This window comes from Idiotropiscis lumnitzeri, chromosome 9, assembly GCF_059441095.1.
Source record: "Idiotropiscis lumnitzeri isolate Australia: NSW breed Sydney's pygmy pipehorse chromosome 9, RoL_Ilum_1.0, whole genome shotgun sequence".
Taxonomy (NCBI): domain Eukaryota; kingdom Metazoa; phylum Chordata; class Actinopteri; order Syngnathiformes; family Syngnathidae; genus Idiotropiscis; species Idiotropiscis lumnitzeri.
The window spans coordinates 11438970-11465848 of record NC_142399.1 but is presented as its reverse complement, the minus strand read 5'-3'; the positions used below and the strand labels follow the sequence as shown (position 1 = coordinate 11465848).

The following is a 26879-nucleotide window of genomic DNA, read 5'->3' as shown; positions in this document are numbered from 1 at the left end:
ATTTTCCTCATCTGTTCTCCTTTTGAGATAGAAACGTCTCGATAAGCGCTGAAAAGTACAAGAGCGAATGTGTCGGGTTCAATCAACCTTGAATGTTCAACAGACAAGAGTCCAATTCTTGAGCTCGTGAGGAGAAACGGACAGAGATGTGCTCAGTTACAATCTCCAAACCGCTCACAATTATTCCAACAGAAGGCCTTGAGAAGCACTTTTAGCGAGCCGTCCTTAATACAGATTACCTTAGCAAGATTAGGCTGGATGAAAAGGGATCGAGATGGATCGAGCAGCTTGTTTGACCTCACGCTTGGATGGAGCCGACTTTTGTTGGCCCACATGGCAGTTTGCTCAGTAACACGTACAGATGTACACTGCATGTTCTCGTCTCCACTTATAAAGACCTACATTCTTAATGATAGTTTTCTTTTATGGCTTATTTGATGCATGACAATCAGTAGATTTTGCACTTGACTCCTTGGAGGGGTCACATGAACAACTGCAAGAAACTCCAGCCAAATTCATTCTCAACTGAACTGTATTTATAAAGCACTTCAAGACAACCACCGCTGGATGCAAAGTGCTGTACATGGAGCAAAAGTAACTCAAACAATAAAAATGCTATTATATTTATTCTAATTAATGACATGTCCCAGAAATATAAACTGGCACAAAGTAGCAGGGAATACAGGTCAATAGACATTGAGACATTTTATTTACATGACATTGCATCAGAAAAGGAGGGAGACTGTGGCAGAAACAGACTGTGACAATATTCGGGCCTGCAGGGAAAAGAAACACGGCAGGCTCTTTTTTTTTTTCTGTTTTCACTGGCTTGTGCATGATTACACAAACTTTCGGACTATAAGACGCTACTTTTTTCCTAAATTTGGAACCGTGCGGCTAATACAACAGTGCTGCTTTTCTATGGACTTTGTTTTTGCCTGTAGGGCCGCTCCATGGTTCAGAATATACGCTAAATAAATCTCTTTTTTTTCCCACTTGGATCTATTCTGTTTTAATTAGCAAAGTTGTTGCCATATTTAAAAGGCACTGTTTTGACAATCTGTTTCTGTACCTTTATGTGCATTCACAGTACAAAATCGTGCTGTACATGCAGTAAACAACAATTTTTTTTTCAACACACAAAATGCGGCTTGTTTATCGTTTGTCAATGTGAAGACAGTGATAAATGACGAAAAAGGTCAAATTTCCACCAGACACGCACCGTGTGGTCGTAAACGTGAAGTATAACATCATGATGGCAGCAAGTGCTGCAGCCTGGCACAACAGAAATAAATTTGAATCCAAATATCTGCCCCACTTTCTATTAATAGTGCAAATGACCACAAGTATTCACAAGCTCGCAGGCACGAAAGCCTCACTTACGGCTTCATGGACACTGACTCAGCATGCGTGTAAACACGTTTTGCAAATGCAGGTGGAGCAAGCACACCACTTGACTGGAGTGCACAAAATGCTTGCCTGCGTGGGAGAAACCTAAGCTGAATCTTACGCCCTTGTACTTTTAAACAAGGTAGCGTGCGCATTGTCCTCACCTGTAGCATGAGCTCGCAGTCGTCCCGCCCGACAAAGATCATCTCTCGGGGGAGTCGGTGGCGAGTCCCCCCGCTGCTCACCAGGAACCACGAGGTGACGCTCATGTCTGCACCACTGCAGCTGCTTGTGCTGCACACCTACAAAGAGGGGGACAACATATACGGAGACAAGATAAGCCCATAATGTATGATCAAGTCCATCATGTTATACAGAGACAATTGCCCCTTTTAAAACTTCATCTATAATAATAAAAAAGGCACTTCATCTCGTCCTAAAAAAACTAATGAATAAATCGGTTTATAGAACAGAGTGGCTGGTTCGGTTGTAGCTGAACGCAGTGGCAGACGGGACTCACAAAACTCTGTACTTGTCCACCATGGTCCACGCCCGTTCCTACCTGAGTGGGTTTCATCATCCATTTTGCACGCCACAATTTGGAGTCACCTAAATGTGCTGTCATCTGTGCCCTTAAAGTAATGTGGTATCTGAGCTTTTTTTTTTTTTTTTACAAGTACAGATATGTATCAGGAGGCTAATGGCACTAAGACCACAATTTTTTCTATATTGTGGTTATTGAAGTTGCTTACAGTACTCGCAGAACAGCTAAATAAGATCAAAATAGTAGCAGCAGCTCTCCCAGCTACAAACACAAAAATAAACACATCACACAAATGCCTGCTAGTAGACAAGCACAACGCATCCTGCTGGGCGTAGACTCAAGGTCCATCCTAGATTTTCATAGGCAGGTGAGCAAAAGAAGAAGGCAATGATTTGTAGCCCACATTTAGATTTCGAGTACTGTTATAACAACTGAAAATGTCAAGGATATGAATATAAAGGCATCATTTGCAGGAAGGATCTGGCGTATCAGATCAAATCAGTAAATTGTCTTTCACTTGTATAGCGATTTTGCACTTATTCAGAAAGCGCTTCACACTGATTTTTCATTCCCCTACTGATTAGTTTTTTTTGCCAAGATGGCTGCGCGAATAGACGCAGCGGCTCACGGCTCTCCCTTCCAATGCTTTTTCTGATTCTGATAACGCCGCATCAGAAGGTACAGCATCTTATTCAAGGACACTTTGACGTAATGACAAAGGCTGGGGATCGAACCCACAACCACCGGGTTGGGAGACGACCACTTTCTCACTGAGCCATGCTGCCCCAAATCAAAACATGTTCTCATCGCCATCTCCACTTGGCCAGTAGGTGGAATGAGAATGAGCAGCGCTGCAATACGATGCCTGGCTGAGCTACTGACTTCAAGCTAGCATGTATGACAGACAGATGCTCAATTTTTTTGTCCTTTTCTCGCTCTGATCACTGCCAGATGTGGACGGAGGAAGTGATGTAGGAATGTTGGCCACCCCTCCCAGCAGGACAGTTACTCCCCCTCACTACCACCCACCCCCCCCCGATCCCCTTCACATGAGCTGGAAAGGAGGTCAAACAAAAACACGCTGACTGGCAAGTTAGCTGCGGAAGAAGCTACTGAAAATAACTATTTTTTCGCTGTGGCTAAAAAGAAAACGTGTACAATGAGCGGAATTGGAGTCGTCTTGACTGGCTGCAAATAACAGCGCATTAAAGGACATTTTCGTGATTGAACTTTCCACCGCCTTGTCACATGATGACGGTGAAACAATGTCGTGCGACTGAAGCCAGACAAGAGCACGGGTTGCACTTTCAGTTTGGTCCAGGGTTAAATGTTGCTCCTGATCATTTATTTCCATTTAAAGCAGGCACTGAAATAACAGCCGTGTGCATAAAAGGTGCCAAGAAAGGCACGTCAAAAAGGGAGTTAACGATTACTGAGCTAAGCCCGTGTTCACTTGACCTCATAAGTACTCGGTATCCCAACTCAATAATCCCTTGGCTGAAAATTTTAATCAACTGCAGCCTCACAACAGTTGCAACATGAGGGAATCGAGGCAAGCAATACGTTCCAGGATGTACATTTTTAAGCTTTTTCTGACGTAGCTGTAATCTACTGCAAGAGTTTGTGTTTGACTTGTTTTTGCTAGGTAAGGAGTAAGGAACACATTAGAAGTGATGACCACACAAGAAAATGTTGGTGCAACCTCTTTGACTCATGAACGAAAACTCCCTTTGGAACAACTGGAAACTCAAAGAAAAAAAAAAGTATCTTCTGTGTGAAAACTTCCACCATAAAAACTGTATTAAATGTATAGACAATGATTAAATGAATGTAAATGCAATGTGAATTAATTTACCACGGGGTCGGGGGGCCGAATTTTTTTTTAATAAGGCCGGAACCGTACCGAGATAGCGGCCGGAGGGCGGGGGACTGACTGACCAAAAAGGGTCAAGTACCCAGCTCTGGAAACAACCATTCAGCAGAATCTCTGCTAGTTTATAGCCAAAAGACGATACAAAATGCCATAGAAGGGCTAATGACTTGCTGTATTGTATAGCCACGCTCTACGCAGTTGATATTTGAAAACTAACAATGCAGCAGTAGACTATAATACAAGAATACTGAGAGCAGGCATATATTCGTCATCCTGTGCAAAATACAAGTAATATATTTCAGATGGTGTATATGTGGACGTTCTCCTCTTGTGGGCGAGTCTGAAAGATAAGGTAGGATACCTTATGCTGATAAATGGGATTCACTGTATGTGTCCCACACAGCATTCACCACAATAAACACCGCAAGGAGAATAGTATGGAGCTAACATTTAGCTTGGTGTAGCCCATCTTGAGTACCCCCACACAATACAAACACACTTGTGTTGGGTCTCACATTTTAACCACTGGTTAATGTGCATTGAAAAAAAAGGAAGAAAAGAAAAACCGAGCATGAGCACCTCACTTCAGATTCTGCAGGTGCACCTAATAAAGTGGTCCTTGTACAGTAGCGCCTCACCTCCATTTTGTGCAACTGTGTCAGCAAAAGTCATGCTAGTGCAAATGAAGAGTAATGGCCATCTCAAGCTTTCAGATGGAATTCCCCAAGTCATAGACCCCGGAACACACACTCACACGTGCACACACACACTGGGGAGTGAAAGGGTGGGATTATTCCAAGATGACTGAATTCGTTGTGTGGGGGAGCTGCAGAGTCAGGAAGTAAGAAGAGCGCTTCCTGTAAAGGGGGGGGGGCACTCATCTTTGTCCAGCTTTTTGAATTTTTAAATGAACGGCAAGCTATTCAAGTCAACCCGGATAAAAATGGCGGAACGTGCATTCAATAAGAGAGTTATTATTCTGCTTTCAAATTGAGTACAGTTCTTATGATTTGAGGACTAACTAACTGACAGGCGCAGCATATTCGTGTTGCTTATGTAGAAATATGTGTCCTCTTAAACGGCCAGTCGCAGACACAAACGAGCGGAGGAAATGAGGTCACACGGGCGTTTCTCTACTACAATAACGTTATAGGTTTCCAATACAATGCATGACTTCTGCTCTGCGTGCTCGGGTGACGCAACATGTGGCTCTTTGGCTCAGCATCATGATCACTTGATCCACACAAATGGCCAATAACACACAGGGACTAGATGAAGTAAGAGAGAGTTGGAGTGGGAGCGGTTTGAGGAGAAAATGACAACTCTCAATGTGGTCACACTCGCCAAACTCATCTTGTATAGAAGGGCGCAGTTGTCTACAGCACAAAAGCAAGCCAGGGTTGAATTCAACATTACAAACAGCAGTAATAGTATATATTTGTTTTTATTCTGCTTCCAAATTGAGTACATAAATACATACATACAAACACAAACCCCGCCACATACACAGTTTCAGTAAAATATGACACCCGCCTCCTTTGAGGCGTGGCCCAATGTTTGGGCTGGAAACAAAAAAAAATAAGTCGCCCAGAAAGCTGCTAAATATTACGCACTGACTGAGCAAGACTGGTGCCATCTGACATTTCTTGAACAATACCAGTGAAAATATCTCAAAGCTCATATCAGCATTCAGACAATCAACTAAGACAATGAATGGGACACATGCCCTGATGCGGACGCTTTGCTTTCAGAGCATGTGAACACTCCAGAAAAAAAAAAGTGGGGAGAATCTCTGCATTTTCTTATCTTAATAGAATTAAGTAGGCCGGGAGTGCGTCACACTCTGAGACAGATGTGAGGGTAATTTGTCTTTTTTTTTTTTCTTCATAGATTTAAATGCAGGAAAAAGAAGTGGATGAACGCCTATGATGTTCCATAACCAGCTCCAAATATTTGACACTGCCTACTTTCCAGTTTATCAAAACACATCGCAGAAACGCTTTACATTTCTCAACACAGGCAGCAGTGTGAGACTCTGTCACTATTTTTAGTTCAAGAGAAACTTATCGACGACATCGGTTCTACTTCAAGCCAGATCACATTAGCATATACAGTGGAAACCTCCAGCAGCCGAGCTGACATTTTGGTTGAAAGATAAAAAGTCAAACAAAACATCGTGTGAGAGACTTTAGCTCAGTAAGCATCTTTTCGATTGTTTTTTTAAGTGTTCCAGTGATGGCAAAGACTCCTGCTCACATGCCAGGTTTTTGTGATATATTAAAAAAAAGAGAGACCAAGATTGATCAGTCCAAAACTTTCTCCACCAATAATGTGACACGTACAACTCAATTTGGGGGTGAACCACAATTGAAAGTAAAAACAAACAGATAACGCAGTTGCACAAGCATGCACAATTAATGCACGTTCAAACGAACTCATCGTTGCTGTCAAGTGAAAAACACGTGTGCAATTTGATCTTTTTTTATTTTTAATTTTCACGTTAATTGGGATGTCTGTCACGAGGGAACCCCATTGACGTAAAAATGAAAAAAGAAATATCCACGTTTTTCACAAGACAGTGACACCATGTGAAATGAGTCAGCAGACAAGCTATCGTCATTTAAAGTGCTTCTGATTAACCCAAAATAAAGTTCAAATGTTCTAGTAGTCTTTTGCAAACTATTTTTTTGTATTTTAGACTTGTTTGTCAGTTACGTGACTTAAAACATTGCCTGTCTTGTTAAAGTTTTTTATGATGCCAACAGTTCTGAATTTTAATTGAATTCACTTCAGTTGTGGAATTTTTTTAAATAAAAAATAACTGAGGTAGACCAGCTTTACGGGTCATATTGCCCTCGACTTTGGAGTTCCACTGTAAAGTGACACTCAAAACCAAACATGACATCATCACAGAAGAAAACATAAGTCACTTCCTAAACTTCCCTTGACACACAATGGCTGTGGGCAGACCACAACAACAAAGTCCTCAACTATTTTGTTTTTCTGGAACTCACATATTTTTATAAACCAATGCATACACATGATCTGAAGCTGCTAGTGGGCTTTGGAGCCATCCCCTCCACTGGTCTGTGATCAGAATTCCACATGAAAGATGCAATAACTGTGAAAGTGATACAGTTTTTGTCAGCGCCACCCTGCATACCACAGGCCACATTTGCAGGAGGAAAGGAAGAGAGAACAAAATGGTAAAGGGAGGGAGAAAGAGGGCAGAAAGCTGGACTGGATGGTATTATCTCAACATTCTATGGCTACATGCCCAAACCATCTTGCAGCTGAGGAGGAGGAGTCAGTGGCGTGCAACATAAAGCTGTACAAAAACATTTCGGTCCAGTATGGGAGAAATGCATCAAAAGGATTTGTTCTTTTGCATTTTGCTTCTGGATGCGCAGAACATGGTTTCATCATACTAGAGTAAATTTCTACACAGTTCCCCATTTTTAGGGTAATTCTGGCGGATCTGCGCAGCACAACAGAGGCACCATAACCACACTTATTTTGCAAGTTTTTCATCTGCTGCAACTGTGTATTTCAATCAATTTAGTTAAAAAAGGTCTAATTTGGACCCAATTGTATTTTTTGAGAAGAACAATCTCATCTCATCTTTCGGCACAGAGAATTGACAAAAGAACAACAGCTGCATGAAGAAAACTTACATTCATGGTGGCCCAGCCAGAGCCCAAGACCTACATCCAATAAAAACTCAGTGGGCTGACTAATATTCAACAGTGAAGGTGTAAATACAGTTCACAGCAGCTGGAGCTGTAACAAAACGCTTTCCTTATGGTGTAATATAAATTAGCAGGAAATTAGAACACAAACTAAAACACATGTAAGTTGTCTTGTTTTGTCTTAAAAAGGAAAAAGCACGGTGGACCCGCAACGGTCGTAACAGCTGACCACCGAGGCGAGCTTGCTCTACAAATCTCATTCAAGTGAATAAGAGCAGTGCATGTTTTTTTTTCAACCGTAAACTTCAATATTTTTTAAATATTGTGATTCCCACACTGTCTTCTCTAGCTCCTTAACAAGAGTAGTTGTTTTGATCACGTGTGTAATGCACGCTCGCTCTCGAGGCTGTTGGATACAAGACAAGGAGCACATTAAGGAATGGACTGCTCTATGAATGCTAATATCGGAGGTATAGTCCGATAAAATCCGATTCTGCTTTTCTAGCTGATATCGGACTGCAAGCCGATACAAATATCGGATCAGGACACGGATTTGTAGCACATTGGGGAGTAAAAAAAAAAATCACAGCATTTAGATGTAAACATTTACCCTAAATTAATATATATGTGTGTGTGTTAGGCGTGTTCACTTCCACTTTCATTATGCTTGACGGTTACAATGCCAACGCTTGTCATCATATCACAATTCCTCAACTGAAAGATTGCAGCTCTTCAGTGCATATTGTGATAGCAAATTTGAGCACAAAGAGGAGTGGGCGCATGCAGGCCAGCTACAGCTGCTCCATAAAAACAAAGACCCTTATACAAACGTAAGGTGAGGTGATATATAATACATAATATATATATATATATAATATAATATATATATATAAAATCAGAAAGCATCTTCCCGTTTATAATAAGGTACTTAAGGGGTAATTAGTATGCTATCGTGTGTAAACATTTAATCATACAAAGCATGGGCGATATGAGCGACTATTATTTGCGGTGCATTCACGAGTGGCTTGAAAAGACTTTAACCGGTAATTCAGAGAAGTGCGAATGATGGGCGGTGTATTGTGTACATATGTGGAGAGTTGTGAGAAGCGATGCTTTCTTTTGGTTTCGTCATCGACACAAGAAACAAACAGAACGGCTGGGGTGGGCCATCGCACGGGGCTCCATTTTTAGCTAACCCATTGTTTGCTTGCTTTTCCCCCTCAGAAAGATAAAGATAAAAGTCAGCTTTTGGTCTGTTTTATTTTTGACGACGTGTATGATTGCTTAAAAACGCCTAACTTATCGGAAGCAGTGCTAATGAATTTGCCGTTCGTGGATGAGCATCAGCGAGGCGACTTTCCTTGTCCTCCTCTCCTGATTTTCGCTATGGTCAACTTCACGTGCGTTTCAATGCTCGACTCCTTTCCCGGCTTTCCACCTCCGACGCCCTTTCTTTATGTAATGGATAAAAGCAAGACGTATTGGTTTGCGATGTGGCTTGCTGTCCCGCTATGTATGTTTGTGCACGAGAGTGGAGCCCTGCCCTACCGTTGCTGCCGCAGTCACGTCTGCCTCCGGCCTCCTCTCCTGCTGTTCCTCCTCAGCCGCGAGCCCGCTGCCGCCAGATAGGGCATTTCTGCAGATGTCAACACATTTCCACACATTCCGGCTTTGGCTTTTCAAAATAAAATCATCCAACTGGACAAGTATCAGAAAGGAATCCCTGCGTGTCTTACTTTATTCGCGAGTGTTTTCTTTTATTGTGAAAAGATAGATTTTGTAGTTTCTTGTTGCGTTGGACTTTACATAGCTTTTCCACGGTCTTCAGCAAACGCCTGCGTTGACACTTCCAGCCGTGGCAAGGATGCTTCCAACTCGACCAGAAGTTCCGTCAGCCCCAACCGAATGGGCGGGTTTCCTGCTCGCATTTGTCATGTCTCAAATGCCCTTAATACCGCGTCTCTAAATGGGAAGCCACACCGCTTTTTAAATTCATCAAAATATAACAAAAGTGTGAAATAAAATGTATCAGTAGTTATCTACCAATCACTAAAAATAACAATACGGTTGTCATACGGGGTCACTGATGGCGTCGTAGTTCACTGCCTGCCTCGCGTGCGAGCAGAGTGGGATCCGTTCCCGCTCACTGACGGAGTGTGTCTGCCATGCGATCAGTTCAGTCAGTGTAGTCGAAGTCAGTTGGGGTAAGCTCCTACCACCCTCCTGCGACCCCGTACGGGATAAGCGATGTTGAATATGACATGTTTATAATACGAAGTGATTTTTCACAAATTGGAGCAGCTGTTTTGTATTATATTTCGGAAGAGCGACAATTCAAGTTAAACTCTTTTGTTTGTTTGGCTTCAGTGACTACCCATCTGTGAATAAACAAACATTTTACATTATCAATCTTATTATATTGTTAGCTAAATGATATATTAATCAAAGACCTAATTTTGTATGTTAATCAATGAAGCCAAACAATATATTAAAACTATTGAGGAATACACAAATGTGAAAGGACAGAAGACTGTTTTATCCATTCATCCATCCATTATCTGTACCTCTTCTCCTCACAAGGCTGGAGCCTGACTGTATTTGTGTACTTTTACTATTTTCGTAGGGTCGTTTTCTTGGTTTCTCAACTTTGTTTTCCCCTAGCTGTTGTTCTTGTATAATATCTATCTATGAATAAAGTTAGGTAGAAAAAAAGTGAAACTCAAATCACGTCCGATTTGCCTGACGGTGACGTAATGACGTTAGCCTATTGTCGAGGTAGTCACACTCGTTGTGTTGACGTGCACGTGCCGACTCGAGGGCGGAGTGGTTTGTTTGCATTCAATGTATTTCATTCAACACCTGTTTTGGATGTTTTGTTTTACATCATATTGGTTTTCAAAAGCATTCTCGACTTACTTGCACATCCGTGTCTGTATTTATTGATGATGCTTGTCAGGACGATTGTACCTATATTACAATCAACAAATCCAATACGTGAATATAAACATTTGAAAATATTTACCGTTAACTATTGCTACTTAAAATTCACATGTCATCATAGTTCTATGCTAAATATACACACTTTTGTTTGACACTTTCGTTTGAGTATTATTGCTGGTCCGGTTGACAATAGAAACAAATCGAGCGCCCCTCGTCTATTTTGAAGTTGGATCTGGAATGTGCTTGTGCGATCCGAGCAGCGAATGAAAAAAAACATGGAGGATCAGCGGGACGTTCAAAATTCCAAACGAAACCCAAACTCCAGTCTCGTCATGTCGGGTAGCTCCGCGGTGGCCATGGAGATTAAAAGGAAGAAAATACGAGGGAGCACATTATTCCTGCAAACAGAGGTAAAAAAAAGAAAAGAAAACAGTATTGTCCATTTCCTGCTGTTTGCTCGGAGCCAAATTGACACTTTGAGTGACGCCCGATTGGATCCAAAGCACGAAACTAAACGATCGTCTGCCAACAGATCGTTAACAACATTGCTACGACATAAACGGTTGTTGAGCTCAAATAAGTCAATGATGAATTCAGTTTTGTTTGTTCGTTAAACTTCAAAGTGGGCTACCGTCAGAACGCCACCACCATTGTTGTACGACCATTTGAAATCAGCTCTGTTTATGCAGTCATCGTTGTCCTCGAGCGAATACCACTGTAATAACGCTTTTAACATTACACTGAATGACAGAACAATATCAGTAGCTTGTGTTGGTTAACACTAGCGAATAATTTGATTTATTTTTTTTCCAATGCGAAAAATGAAAAAGGACAAGCAGGAGATTCGGTCCATTTTGCGGAAGCCGTTTGAGCTCTGAGCCACAGTGCATCTTTGATTTGAATTTAAAATCAAGCTGTGAATAACTTTTACGACATGACTAAGACTTTGACGTAGGTTTATTTATTTTTTTTAGCCCGTGCTACAAAATAATATCGTAACAAATGGAAGAAATTCAAGAATATGGTAAAATGTAACAACGTACTTTGCACGTCAAAGTATTTTTTCCCGTTATGCACGCTGTACAAATTGCAATGAGAACTTTTTTTCCCCTAATATTTTGGCAACCTTATCTGGCTTGGCAAGACTGAAGAGCACATTGGAAACAACTCTCAGTATGGTGTTCTAATCTACACAAACAACATCTAAAGAGGCGCTGAACAGTGTTCTTTTCCCACTTAAATGTGTAAATCCTTCTCCTGCAAGAACACCAACATTCAAGAGAAGCTGGACTTTGAGGTGCGGATGCGGGAGGGCGCCTACAAGCTGCTGCAGGCTTGCAGTAAGAGAGAACAGATCCTCAACGCCTCCAAGAACCTGCTGACCTGCAACGCCAGGATCAAGGCATACATCGCTCACATGCAGGAGATGAAGGGGGGGCACAATCTGACAGCAGAAGTCAGCAGGTAACAGCTGCATCATACTGACATCCTCCACACTACAAAATCATGTCAAATATTACATTTAGGAATGCGAGGTATTAAAGGTCATTATTGGTGTTCAAGATTTGCTTGGACTTTTTCATTTTCAAACTTTCAATGGTCGAAGTTGGGATATAAATTCATTCAAACTGTGATTTTTGCAGAGATTCTGAGGCCCGTGTGCCATGTAGAGGAACAATCGCTCTGTCTGGTGAGTTCACTTGCCATTTTTTTTTTTTTTTGTAACTCAGAACTGAAAAACAAGCCACTAAAGTTCTGGGTTATTTCATAAATCGATGGTTCACTCTCTTGCAGGACTTCGTATTCCACTAATGTGGAAGGATCAAGATCACTTCAACAATAGAGGAAGTGAGTTTGTCCTTATTTGATTATCATTCCTACTTCCGTAATTAACTTTTTTTTTAATTAACCTTTTGTACTTACACTTGATTGGCTGTAGGCTCGCGGCGGGTGGCCATCTTCTGCGTATTGCAGATGGGCTGGCAAGTTTTTGACACCAAGATGGCCGTGGTGGACCGATCCATTACGGACATCTGCTTTGAAGAAGTCACCATCTTGTAAGTACTTGCTGCATGCTGAGGCCGCCATGTACTAGACGTTTCACTTTAGTATATATAGTTTAATTGGAACTTTTTTTTTTTGTTATTCTAATTTCCCCATTGTGGGACTAATAAAGGACCTCTTAATTTTCTAGAATTCTAAAACTACTCTTGGCTTCTCTTCACTGGCTTCCAGTGCACTTTAGAGTTAATTTTAAGTTACTTCTGTTTGTCATTTTATTCACTACCCCTATTTTCTCTACATTAATTTTATCCACTTTATCTCATCCATATTATTTATTCAATGTAAAGTTTCCAAATGGTTCCAAATGTGTAGAAATCAAACACAGCTATTTGCATACCAACGTCCATTGTCCCCCATGGCAGTAAAGACGCAGTTCCCGGGTTTACGCTGCGGGTCGAGCTTTGGAGCTGCGCCGTGCAGGATGAGCTCACCATGGTCAACACACCGCGGAAGCTGGCAAAGAAGCTGCGGAATTCCTTGGGGAAGACCGCCGGCAAGAAGCTGTGCCCTCTGCTAGATAGTCCAGACCTTGACAACTTCTTCCAGTACAACCCGTTGCCGCCGTACGTATTGCATGACAGTACAACCCTTTGTGTTTTCTTTGTTGTGGGTGAATTTGTGCAATCCACCTAGCCGCTGGTTGAACAATACGTGGTTTTTCCTGATTAATGCATTTTTAAACAAATGACAGCAAGCGACTGTTGAAATATAGCTTCCATGTTTGTTTGTTGTTTTTTTTTGAAAAAAAAAAAAAAACGGGAGGATGGTTTTATGAACTTTTTAAAGTCTGTGGTGCACTGTGACTGTATACCGAAGTGGCCATAGATCAGCACTGCATTATTCAGACTACGTTTAAGCTTTTCATTCTGCATTTGTTGTTCCAGGGGAGCCAAGTACAATCTGCTGGCCTACTCTACCCTGAAGCTGCCTGATACCGAAGGCGGCTTCCAGTCCCACTCACTGGTTGTCCTACAAAATTGTAAGAAATCTGAATATGTCATACATAGATCTCCATCCATTATCTGTTCCGCTTCTCCTCGCGAGCGGGTGTGCCGCAGACCATCCCAGCCGTCCACGGGCAGTAGGCGGGGGACACCCTGAACTGGTTGCCAGCCAATCGCAAGGCACACGTAGACGAACAACCACCCGCGCTCACACTTATACCTAGGGGCAATTTAGAGTGTCCTATCAACCTGCCATGCATGTTTTCGGAATGTGGGACGAAACCGGAGTACCCGCAGAAAACCCACGCAGGCACGGGGAGAACATGCAAACTCCACGCAGGAAGGCCGGTGCCAGAATCGAACTATAGATGAACTCCTGTGGGAAAATTCAGTTGCCCTTCCACTTCGAGCAGTCACGATAAAATCTTTTTTTTTTTTTTTTCGTCCATCAATTACTTGGGTAAAATATCCATGTTGTAAACACGAAAGTGGCTGAACGTAATTCCAGAGATCGCAAATACGCTTTACAAAGTATTGTACTTTTGAAGCATACATTTTTGTGTCGACAATTTATTGTGGCGCCCCCCCAGCCCTACTTCCAGTAGCTCCCAATCATGCATACACCTTTCAGACAACACAGGTTAAAGGTCAAAATAAGCTCAATACTTTTGCCTGCTTTCCTCCCTGTCAGCTGATTGGTCTTCCTGGCTTCCACTTTATGGCAACCTGTGTTGCCGCTTGGTGGCCCAGCCTGCGTGTATGACACAAAGCGTGATGGCCGGACACCTCAAAAGGAAGGTAATTTGTTCTTCTTAGCCAGGCCTGTTCAAAGTTCAGCCTGCACATCGGAATCGTGTGCAAAAGCATTACTGTAAAACCAGAGCATTTTTTTTCAATTATTTTGAAATGTTTTAATGCGTTCCATATTATATAAGACTATTTTCATTGAAAAAACTTTAAAGAAAACATTCCGAAGCAGCACAATGCTTCATTAATAAAATACTGAATAAGATTAATATTCTGATTGAAAATAATTTGACTATTTCGAAAACTAGACTAGAATCCCCGCATAGTCGCGATTTGACATGCAAATTGTCGAGCATTCCAAGAATTGAATGTTCTTTCAAAATTAAAAAGTGCTGTGGGATACAAGATTTTGCACTATAAAAAAAGTCGATCACACGAATAATACTTTGATTTGAAACTGATATCACAAAACTGCGCTGCAGACTGCTTTTTTTTTTTTTTTTTTCAATTATTTAACTGTTTAGAATATTGAACTCCCGCATTAGTGCTCGTTGTACTGTTGACTTGGTGCGTGGTGTCTCGCCAGCAAAGTGTGGAGGGCCTGGAGCGCCATTGCGGCCTCTACTGCGTCCTGAGTGCCGCCATCTTGTCGTGCTACTTTGGCCCGGAGGAAATCGACGCCAAAGTGCAGCCGGCGCTGCGCCTGCCAGTCAACAAGGTGGGTCGCTCAGCTTCACATTGGACACGCTTCTTCTCATTTCACGCTTGCTTGAGCTTGTTGATTAAATGACATTGCTACTAAAGGTGATTTAATAGAGATGAATAAGAAGCGGACGTTAATCTGCAGTGTTTGAAAGACTCTGACCCGTTTCTCTTGGTATTGAACATTTGCCGCCCACAATGTGCTTTCAATACATCGCGTTGGAGAGTTTTTACTCTTTCCTTTGATCAGAGCGAGAACATTAACTCTTGACGCCATGCCAACTTTTATTCAGCTCATGAAAGGAATTTCAAAATCTGGATATCATAAAACCTTCCAAAAACCAGATGGAACAGATTGCGTTCTGAAAGAGCCATGTTTGTGGTTCCTCAACAAAGTCAAGTAGCTTAGAATAAACTCAACATTTCCTTTTCTGCTCTTTGCTCCTCGTTGGTGTATGGCTCCTGCAGGAAACACGCATCCAAGTGATGGAAAAGAAGTCGGGAGGAAAGACGTTTCGGAGTCTGTCCATCATCAATCCTTCGCCAGAGGGAACCCAGACCGAAATCTTCACAGCAGACACCAGGGAGCAACTGGACGAGTGGCAGGAAGCGCTGCACCAGCACCTCTTTGATCAAAGTGAGTCTGTTCACAGTGATTCACAATTATTACGGTGGGGATACGGTCCGCGATAGGCTGAGTAAGTGGAAATTCGTTTTTTTTTTCCACTCCCATACACTTGGAACATATTAAAAACTCACTTGGATTCAATCAAGCACTCTTTAGAAAAAAAAAGGAATCCTTAGTTCCTGTTCACTGTTGGAAATGGAAGACGATCTGTGTCAAGTTGCTCCAGTTTTTGCCACGCAGCAGCATTTCCACAAACTGTTCTTCACTAAACGACCCTTTCTTCCTTTGTCATGAGGTGAAAAAAAAAATAAATATGGAAATATGTCATACTTGATTTTCCTCATACTAACTCGTTTCGCTGAACTAAATCATGATTCTATTTTTGATCTGACGAAACGAAAGGAAAAACAATCGCGAAATACCGCTATCGATGTTGTTCATGTCGTCAAAATGTTGAGTTGTTGTTCTACGCAGATCAGTGGCTGCACTGCTGCGAGCAGCTCATGAAAATCGAGGTGACGTCGCCACGGAAACCATCACTCTTCCTCACCAAGCAAGCGGACTCCGTTTACGACGACCTCAGTGAGTGCCGTGTCTTTAATTGATTTTGTTTATTTATAGAAAGATAAATGAAAGATGATGTGAGATCTGTTTTGTATGTCAAGGCTTGACCGCATGTGGTCCTTGCAGGCATCAATTCTCCGGGGAAGTTTGAGAGCATCACCGACATCATCTACAGCAAGATCCAGGAGACAGACGGCCACTTTCTGATAGGTCACCAGGAGGCCAGGGAGCCTCCTAATTGGTCCACACTCTTTGACGGCTCGCGCTCGTTAGTAATGCAGAAGACGACGAATAAAGTTCTGTCCCAAAGTCAAACCTCCACCCCATGTTCCAGCCCCAAGCCCGGCTCCAGCTCCACGCCCAACAGCGGCAAGAAACGGCGTGCTCCGCCTCCTCCTTCTCATGCTCCTCGCCCTGACAGACCTCCACGTTCTCCTCCTCTCTCGCACCCACAGAAGGAAAACACTTTGCGGGCAAAATCCAAAACGGGAAGGCCATCCCTGGATGCCAAATTCTCCGCCATCATCCAGCAGCTGCAGCACAACAACAAATATGGAGGCGCCGGAGATCCGGCGGCGGGCCGTAAGAACGCGCCGCTCGGCTTCACCCAGCTTGACAGACAAGTTGTCGACGTTCCCGTGGCCAGGAGCAATCTGAGGAAGTCGGTCCGAGAGAGGATAAACTTCAAAGCCAACATGGAGCGTTGAAATGTAACAAATACAGATGAGCCTGTTGAGAGGGATGATATTTATTTTCTCCTGTGAATTAGATGAGACGCACTTCGCACAAAAATGCCACGACTATAAGATGTCTTAGCAAGGGTGCGCAAACTTTTCGGCTCAAGACACATTTCAATTTGAAAAGGGAGACAACTCGAAATGCAGTGTACTCCCGCGACTCACAGGAGGATGGCGCCCGGCTAACGTGAATAGCGAAAATTGATGTAGAATTGACGGGCAATTTGCATTGAAAAGTATATTGTTTTAACCCCCTAAAAGTTAATTGAATAAGCAGGGATAAATTGCCAAGAAGCGTTTTCATGGAAAATAATTGACCCCCCCCACATTTCAAATTGACTGTGTAGAAAATGCACATCTTCTGTGCCTCTTAAAGGCACAAGACACTACAGTATGTACAGTATTTTCCATACATTTGATTTTTTTGATACAAATACTTTCATAGTGTGTATGAAAAAGTGTTTTAATATGTTTAAATGATTTTAAAGCATGCAGGAGTAGTAAAACGTAATTGGGGTCTTTAAATTTTCACATATTGCGGGTGGTTCTGGATTGTACCTCCTTTATCATTTTTATGATAATATAAACAGTTGTCATCTCATTGTTACATGCACCTGTAACACCAATTTTCAAATGTTTTTGTTTTGAGATTGATCTTTTTTCAATGAATGTGCCTGCATGACTGCCATTGGTTAGCCATGCCCTGAATGACGACGTATCACTGCGTACACTATTGGAGAAAGACTAACTATACCTGTACTTGTATCTACTGCATCCTTAATGTTAAGCTCACACTGAATATTTTATTTGTTTTGACTTGGCTTTTTTTATATTAACCAAAACCTCGCCTGTACAGTTTTGTAGGCAAATTAACTTACCAAGCAGATACAACACTGAACATAGCATACAAGCAGTTGCAATTGAACCTCTTTTTACAATACGTATGCATTTCAAAAAGTTACCTGTAGTTTCATACACTAGTGAATTTCTTTTACCCAAGCAGATGTAATGTTGAGCATGCAATTACTAGCAGGAGGGGTGTTTAAAATTCCCAAATGATGGGATTTTTTTTTCTTTTTAGATAAAAAGGTGAGTGTGGTCATGCTTTTCAGCAAGATGGAAGAAATTACCAATTATTTTTAAGGATAAAGTAGACTTCAGTTTTTTTTTTTTCAGAAGCATTTGGATTTCTTTAGAAAGAATTCTGACATCAGAGAATAAAATAGAAATTTGAGGAAAAAACATTTTTGAAAAAGTAATTTTTCAGAGAATCCCAAATGATTTTAAGAGAAGTAAATGGATACAAAATATTTACAGAAAACAAATTCCATTTGTTCCAAACGGAATCTAAATATATACCAATAATTATGCTTAAGGCAATGAATGATCGAATCTTTTTCCAAAGGTATTGAAAGCAAGATTAAACAGGATTTGACTTTCTATAAGCTTCAGATAAAAGGAGGCTGGGCTATAAAACAAAACATAGTATAAAAAAAACAAATACTTAGTTTTCACTCTTTTACTTCCAAATTTAATGTTAGTCTGCTGCCATCTGGTGGCAGAGAGGAAAATTACAGCCAAAGTCAAGACGCATAATCAAATATAATATAATCAATATAATAGGATGGGATGGGAACCGGTTTTTTGTATTGCAAATAAATTTGTGAAGTGAAGTGGTATTTTATCCAAGCAGACAAAAATACTTGAAATCCCGGTCAAACCCTAAATGAAACTTTTGTGTGCTAATATAATGAATAACCTTGAGTGTGCGTGCATGCGCACAATGAGAGGATTTGGTGAAAGCCTTGAAAGGAGCGAAAACAGATTGCCAATCGGGTTGAGCTTGGGAGGAGCGTGAGTGCAATTTCAAAGTCCCCGTTGTGTTGCACATAACGGATCGGCCACACAAATAAGAGTTCATCTGCGGTCGCCAAACATTTGTGTGCGATGGGATTATTTTCATTTTATGGACGCAATAAATTCAACTAGTTTGAAGCAACATTTGACTTGTAAAAGAACAATCATGAGCTCAGGCGAACTTTTATGTACTGATTTTGTGTGTGTGGTTTTTCTAGTTGGACATTTATCTTGTTTTTTTATTTATTTTCGCCAAACAAGAGATGATAGCTAATTCTAGTTTTATTTCTGGATGAGTTATGTCATTCGGGTTCTGCATGGACTGTGGTGAAAATGAACAATTGGTTTTTTTTAAATGTCAAATCACTGGAATGTTGCCCAGATGAATCAGCAAAAAGAATTCAGGTCATGCTTAAATACAAAAACTTTGAAAACACAGAAAAGCCCCTCCATCCTAGGTTGCACTTGGATTTAATTTTTTGTCCTGTTAACTCTTTTGGCCTGTTTATTTTTTGGGTGTAATATGCCAACCACCGGCGGCACACTATTTAGTTTAACACTAAATTTGCAGAAAGAAGATGGTAATAGGAAGTGCACTGAAAATATATATTTTTTTAAATTTTAGTATGTCTAATAGATGCATGAAATAAAACCATTTGGATCCAGATACATTTTAGTCCACTATAAACTATAAGAAATTAACTTGATGCAGATGATTGTATTTTCTACTTCCGTTCAGTCTTGTTATTGCTGAAGATCCTGCTTTTTTTACCAACATAAAATAATGACCGTAGGTTATTTTTCTGAAGCATATCTTGGAGCACGATTATTGATGTGATTGAGTTTGTTAGTTTGGGGAAAACAATTAGATCTGTTCACTGGAAATAGGGATGGGTCCACGATTACACTGCACAATATAATAGTATGAAAAGTTGTGTGATGCTCTTGATCCCTCACAATTTATTACATTTCTTTGTATTGGTGCAAAATTAAGAATTTAAGTGTCTATACAAACATACCTTTTGTGCGTTGTAAATCAAACTTTCCATCTTCAAAATTGCTGCTCTTCTAAAATACTGCTATAAAAACAAGGCCAAGTGTTTAAAAAATGATTTAAGGCTTTAAAAAAAAGAAGGAAAAAGAATACATTCATCCCCATAAGGCACCGTGAGTGACCTCAACCGGAAGCAATGTCAAACCTATCATATTATAATGTGAAATTTATCATATTTTAAGATTTAGGGTTTTTTTTTCGTGAGGAAGCAATACACTTCCAAAAGATAAGTCAAAATGCGCTTTCCAACCATGGGGTGGCAACAAAAGTCATTTTTTCGAGTGTCAGAAGGATCCAGAATGCCACTTGGGGCTCATCTGACCCTCTTCCCAGAAACAGCGAGGGAGGAATCTCACGGGCCAAAAACACAATTAAAAATCATGGACGGAGGCCGGTCACACAGCTGACATATGAACTATAAAAACAGTCAACACACAAGTCAAGTAAAACATTGAAATTTGAACCCCACAAAGGATGTTCAAATTGGAGAAAAAAATAGGCCTGTTGCTACAACAAAAGGAGAAGAAAAGTCAACAATTTTCAACACACATGGAAGACCTTGAGATAGTAAAATATTTTAATTAAATATACAGGAGGTCATAGCATTAAAAAAAACAAACAAAAAAAACTATTTTTTGTCTCTGCCAGCTGGCTGATTGGTAAACACATGGCTACTGTATCAAAAAACACTTTTTTGAGGATGCACAATAAAAAAAGAAAGAAAAAGCAAAGACAAAAAACAACAACTAATCCTTAATTGCAAAACGTAGTGTTTGTTAGAGGCTAGATTTTGTGTAATCGACCTTTTTCCCCCCCTTTCTTTCTTTCTTTCACGCATACATACAGATAGATACTGCCTTTGATGCTATTTACAGACTATAACAGTTTGGATAGGATAACCACCACGCTCGTGCGAGTGCGGTGTGCTATCTACAGTGCTATTTATTTACACATGCGCGCGCACATACACACACGCAAGCGCGCACGAGAAAATGAAGATGAAGACGGAAGAGAAGGAAAAGGTCAAATTGATCCTGTGTATGGATTTTTGTTTCTTTCAGTTAGTGCTTGTTCCTTGGGGCAAATAACACAAACGTATTCAATATCCTCATTAAGGCCCATGTACTAGTATACTTTTTCTACTCACTAGTAACACAGCTCAACACTTGTAGAATGTCTACAAGCACTAGTTGACATCTGCGGACTACTAGTACTACGTGTGAAGTGCTGGACATTAACTAGTAGCACACAAATTTGTCAATGAGTGCACAGTTATGCCTCAATGTGGTTTGTGCAATACTCGATATCCATCTTAACAACCGTGTACTAATACACTTTTTGTACGCACTGGTAAGAAAATGAGCGCACTAGGAGAGCAAAGTTTATTCGTAATGTTTTTCCACAACTAATATGACTTTAGGCCAACTAGTACACAATCAAACCTCACTAGTGAAGTCCAGTGATGCATTAGTAACCATACTGGTCCCAACTAGAAGGCACGGGTCACACATAGTCGCCTCCTGTTGTCCTAGTGGCGCCAAAATACCTACATAGTAGGGCTGGGCGATAAACCGAAAATTTATCGAAATGTATTACAATGACCGACATCATTTTGCCCATGTCGGTAAATTCGGTGTCTAAAAAAAAAAAAAAAAAAAGAAAAAGAAGTCTTTTCTGTCTGCGGCGATGTTCATGCCTCTTTAAGACGGCTCCAGCGCATGTAGTCACGTGACTCATGCGCTGTAGAAGAATGTAAACAGAAAACACGTTGGTAGCTGGCGATTCAAATCCTGAAGCGGCTGACACGGCTGCAGACGAAGTAACGTTAGTTGAAATTGTTCCTGTCGCGCTTATCCCGAAAAGAAATTCGACATCTGTCGTTTGGAAATGTTTTGGGTTCCATAAAGACGATGTTTGAGCAAAAGAACATGAACTACAAAGTGCATCGTAAGCACCAAAACAGCGCGTCCAACCTTTTCTTTTTCACCACCCACAACACAACCATGCTGTTGACTTGGAGCTTGTGCTAAAAGTTCAAAGTGAGGAGCAAGTTTGGACAAGTAACAACAGCCCATAACCGAGGCGACACCATACGAGAGAACGTCTCAGTGGTGGACGCGATAGCCGAGCACATAGCTCTAAAGATAGAGCTCCTCTAGTTACAGTGGAGCGCACAGGATTGAAACGCCTCATGAAAGTAGCCGACAAGAGGTACGAAAATATTTGTCGCAAACCGTACTTCCCAATATGGACAACATCGGGACGGGAGCGGAGACATGTCAAGCATTTTGCATCCACATCCGACTTGTGGTCGAGTCGCAACATGCATCCCCTGTTTGAGCCTGAGTGTGCAGTACATAGACGACAAGTGGCGACCGCGCACCGGAGTACTCGAGACGGCATTTTCCTGATGAAGCACGCGCGTTTATTTGGCACTGGCATTCCATTGACATTTTTTCCATTCTATTTAGCATTTTGTTTACAGGTGACTGGCTCCTTTGCGCATGGCATTATTTATATTGTTTACAAGGTACCTTTACACAAATCTAGGCACAATCTATTTGCAGAAAAAGATTTTGTGAGAGGTACCCTTTTTCTTCTGTTCTTTGTGACATTGTTCAAATCATGCAAAGCAAGCTATTTGGAATGTTTATACAAATGGTTTTTGTACTTTTATTTTTCACTGAAAGTGAATGTGTACCAGTTGGTCAATAAAAAACAGTTAATATGCATTTCCTGCATTTATTTTGATTTTGGTCCTCAGGGGGAATTTATTGTGCATTTATCGTTATCGAGGTAAAATTGCCCCATTTACCGCGCTATCGATTTGAGGTCATATCGCCCAGCCCTACTACATAGTAGTTTTGCATCACTATTTAAGGATATCGTTCCCTGTATTAGTACGCTCCTTCTTCAACTGGGCGCACTAGTGCAATGATTGTCTTACTGGTAACATTCTCGCCACGACTAGTGCACCGTCAAATCTTACTAGAAAACTATTCTACTGCAGTAGTAACACTACCAGGTCCAACTAGTAGGCATGCTTCATGCACTTGTAGGCTGTTGTGCTCATAGCACCAAAATTTCAACTGGTAGTTTTGCCTCAATAGTAGCATGTAGTTGTCTAACTAGCATGCCAAAATTGTTGTACTAGTGTGCAGAAATGTTACGTAGTAGTGGAAGGCAGTAGTGAGGAAAAAAGGAACTGGTAAGAGAGGCATTCTACTGGTGCCCTGAATTGGTTTACCATTACCTTGCTACCCATTTTACTCCTTGTAGTCTTAGCCATCACTAGTAGGAGAGCTTTACAACATGTTAGTTACGACGCAACACTGAGCACTAGTAGACAACTGTCATACGCGTTCTAGTGTGTGTGTATGTGTTAAGAAAGTCGACTAGTTGACATATTGCACTTCATTATCAGTACTAATAGTGCACAGCATGTCAAGGATTTTAAACGCTTAAAGCGTTTTCCATAGATGGCTGGCAATTAGGGCCAAATTGAGAATTCCAATGACCCCCCACCTCACCACCAGTGCCAAGGACAAGCAAGCCAGAAGCTAAAGTCTGAAGAGCACACATAAAGACAAAGTTAAAGCATCGATGGGATTTTCACCCGTGGAGGCAGCACTTCATCTCCAGGCTGCCCAATTCAACCATCTAAGATGGGGGAGCCATGAATGTGGCACATGCAGCGGATAAACGCCACGACACAATCCTGCAAAATTTAGAAGGGCTCCTTCATGGAGAATATGTAATAATATTAAGGGTTCTCTTCTGTTACCATGACAACCAGCGATGGAGCAAGGGCGTTGTGGCAAAGTGAGCGGCTAGAATCTAAAGACCCCACAAAGATGCATTTTCGCGGGTGGCTGCAACACATGATCACCAAGCTGCCCAACTGCTTTTGTCAATTTCGTGTGAGCACATCTGTGCATGTGGTGCATGCAGCAGACTTACCACATCACAAACGCGGCTGTAGTTCACGACAAACGCGGGCGAAGCAAAGGGCTACAAGCCCGTAGTCTGCCTAAAGGAAGTAAAAGGCATTGTATTTTCACTTGTGGCCAATAGTCAATTAGTGTTTTTTTTTCCTAATATGTCTCCGTTAAAGTGTAAATGATCAACTGTCACAGTAAATTGATGGATCTGAACGCCTGCAACCACCCACCATTTAGTGCTAATAACAACGCAAGATGGGCAAAAGGCACAAATATTTTCAAAGCATCTTAAGTGACCACATTCTTATTAAAATAAAATTCATACCGTGGCTCTTTTTTTCAGCGTGTTTGGACCGTAATTTTCAAAAGCATAAGTAATTTTCAAGTCATGAATAATAGAGGCGGTGAAATGGACCGAGCATTCCGCAGCAAGCGGCTGCTTTATTACACTCGTGCAACAGGCTGCCACTGTCCGAAGATGCCTGATGTGTAATTTCAATAAAATAATAAAACAAAAAATACAATTTAAAAATCCAACCCAAAAGCCACATTTATTCACGTGAAATGAATTTGGACATGTCCTGTCCCACAGCACCTCTAGAGGTTACTTTTTGTCGATGGACTCCACTGCACGGTACAGATTTGCCTTCAATCGCTATTGATGCTTTTCCCATTTGTCTAAAAACCTGCGAGGAAAAACCACGTCCGGTTCATTACCAGTCGAGTAGATTCAGTTGTAAAAACGTAAATTCTCATTGAGGCTGTATGTTTATTTGGTCAGTTTCAAGTCACTTGAGTGACCGTTGTTGGTCTGACTCTTTCACAAATGGGTGCATTTTGCATTTCTGACCAAAACTTGTTTTCAAAAACGCACTACCACAAACCCAGGTGATACCGTGCAGTGTAAGGGCATCAAAAAAAGTAGAGCCACTGAACGGCAGTGACGGAAAGGACACATTTGGGCGACTCCTGAATACGCATCATCCCATTGTAGTGTTTCAAGCGACACAATTTTAGCCCTAAGCGCAGTAAACAAAAACGGCGCGACTGTCCGATTCCCGCCGACGAAGAGTCAAAATCAAAAGTGAGCACATCCACGTCAGAATTGTGCAAATAAGTATACAAACAAAAAGATACAGTAAGTGGTGATAACAATAGAGAACAGTGCAAAAGATATAAACAAATGTATTAACTAATATAAAAAAATGGAATTTTCAGTCTGTCTCACGAAAGAGTTTTACAATCAGCCGCCAACCTTCCATCCGGACCCATCTGACGACTGAGCCACTGTCTTTGCTTGCTGGAACAAGCCATATGTTCCTCACAGTCTAGTGCTAGGATGTACCGAAGACAGCTGTGGAGGGGGGAGGGTGGAAAGCGGGTACAAGTGGTGCAGCAAATCCCCGTAGAGGGCCGCCCCCCCTGGGTGCCTGAAGAAGTGGTGCGGGCTGGGGGCGGACGCCAGAAGTTGCCTGTGGAGCAGCATGGAGTGGAAGGCTAAGGGGGGCACGAGGGGGGACACGGCCGACTGGCTCTTAAGGTACTGCAGGCCCGGGTGCTGCTGGAGTCCGTCTTGTGACATCAGGCTGCCGGGCGAGTACATACCGGCGTAGAGGGGTGCGACATGAGGCAGCGGGTAGGCGGTGGTGGGGTGGCCCTCGGGGAGGCGGTCGTTGAGGTGGACCGCGTGGGCCGGCTCGGCGGCTTTCAGCTCCTCCGGGTCGCTGCGTCGGATGGCGGATGCCGGGTGGATGGGCGTCACCACGCGGACCTTTCTCTCCGGCAACTCCTCGCCGTCCGGTTCCCCGAGGCTTCGTTTATTGTGCCGGACGGGGCTGGTGAGTGACGAGTCCGATGAGGATTTGGGACTAAGAAAAGGTGGTGATGGGTCCTGCTTGGGAAGCGAGATGGTCATAGGGGGAACTCTGCACGCCTTAGGGTGAGAGTCCAACCCCTGGTGCACGATGGAGTAGGGGAGGCTGCAGAAGGGGGGTTTGGAGAAGGTCGACACCCGCTGGGAGAGCGGTTTGGACACTGTGAAATCTCTGGGCTCGTCATCCGCCTCTCCGCTCTCGCCTTGAGTCTGCGCTTCATCGCTGTAGTGCGACCTGTAAGTCAGGCCTTCCTGCTCCAGGCCTCCGCAAACAAAACCCTGCCCCCCCTCGCGGTCCCTGGCGAAGTCCTCCCGTCGTTCTCCGTTAGCGTATACGGCTATCTTGTCCTGGCTCAGGCAGTTCTCCGTTTGTCTGTACAGACTGTGAAGGTGCGGAGACGAGTAGCAGTCGCCGGTTAAGCGTCGAGCCTGCAGGAGCTTTTCCGAGATGTTCTCCGCAGCGTCTAGGTCTTGCGTCCTGGGGAGATACGGCTGCCACGGGGCACTGATGTGAGGTTGCAGGATGTGGCCGCTGCTCCTCTCCTGCGGAGGCTTGCTGCTCTGCGCGTGCTGAATGACAGACGGCCGGAACATTGGCGCCACCTCCGGGACTCTGTCAGAAACGTGCTGCCTCTGACCTTCTCCTTCGCCTTTCCCCTTGTCCGCGTCTCTCTCAGGCGCAAGAGACGGCTGGAGCGCCGACGCGAACGAGAAGGAGACCGACTCACACACTTGGGCGAGGAGCTTCTTTTTGGCCAGAGGAGACATGACCCCTTGGCCACCTTTGCAGTAGGCGGCAATCTGTGCGGGACTCTCCTTCCGAAACACCCCGTAGTCTTCCTTCTCAGGGAAGGGATCCGCACTCAAGTCTATAGACTGCCTATCTTGTTTACACATGGGTAACACCTTGCCCACTCTCCCGCCGTGACTCTCCGAGGAGTCCTTGACCCTGGGGGAGGACTCTGGCAGCGCGATGTGTCCGGCGGGTTTGTTCTGGTCCCAGGCGTGAGGCAGGTATGCGCTTTTGGCCACCAGGTGGACCTCGGTCTTGGCAGCTTGAAGAGCCTCACCGATTTGTCTCCACTCGGGTTGAGGTCTGCTGGAATCGGCATCTTTGGGGCACAGCGGCGTGGGCAGCTCCCCGGCCAATGACTCCTCTTTCTTCAGCGTCACGTGAAGCTCCTCCTCCTCGATGACGATGGGTTCATCCACAGCCGCCGCGTCCAGCTTTGTGCCTGCTTCCCGTTTCACCTTGGAATCCTGCAAGTGTAAAAATTCTTGCTATCATTTGATCATTGTAATGGTCCACAAGTCCAGAAAGTTGTGTGTGCTG

At 42.7% G+C, this 26879-nt stretch overlaps 3 protein-coding genes across 10 annotated transcripts in view; 1 reads left to right on the top strand and 2 right to left on the bottom strand.

Annotated features, from left to right (window-relative positions):
* cep170aa (centrosomal protein 170Aa) overlaps positions 1-9131 on the bottom strand; it is a 30116-nt gene extending 20985 nt beyond the window's left edge. For all 7 annotated transcript variants that reach the window (XM_088304733.1, XM_088304737.1, XM_088304735.1 and 4 more), the window contains exons 1-2: positions 9044-9131; positions 1554-1691 (exon numbers count right to left, since the gene is read on the bottom strand). In XM_088304733.1, the coding sequence (XP_088160859.1) occupies positions 1554-1658 (105 nt within the window). In that variant the 5' untranslated portion in view covers positions 1659-1691; positions 9044-9131. The remainder of the gene's footprint in view (positions 1-1553; positions 1692-9043) is intronic.
* A 1541-nt stretch (positions 9132-10672) lies between these two features.
* rtkn2 (rhotekin 2) lies at positions 10673-18082 on the top strand. Its single transcript, XM_088304696.1, has 12 exons — positions 10673-10845; positions 11700-11891; positions 12059-12125; positions 12230-12283; positions 12375-12492; positions 12862-13062; positions 13384-13478; positions 14135-14241; positions 14777-14908; positions 15361-15529; positions 15995-16102; positions 16211-18082. The coding sequence occupies exons 1-12, from the start codon at positions 10699-10701 to the stop codon at positions 16789-16791; spliced, it is 1971 nt and encodes a 656-aa protein (XP_088160822.1). The 5' UTR covers positions 10673-10698; the 3' UTR covers positions 16792-18082.
* Positions 18083-24868: 6786 nt separating this feature from the next.
* arid5b (AT-rich interaction domain 5B) overlaps positions 24869-26879 on the bottom strand; it is a 77951-nt gene continuing 75940 nt past the window's right edge. For both annotated transcript variants that reach the window (XM_088304694.1, XM_088304695.1), the window contains one exon: positions 24869-26806. In XM_088304694.1, the coding sequence (XP_088160820.1) occupies positions 24995-26806 (1812 nt within the window). In that variant the 3' untranslated portion in view covers positions 24869-24994. The remainder of the gene's footprint in view (positions 26807-26879) is intronic.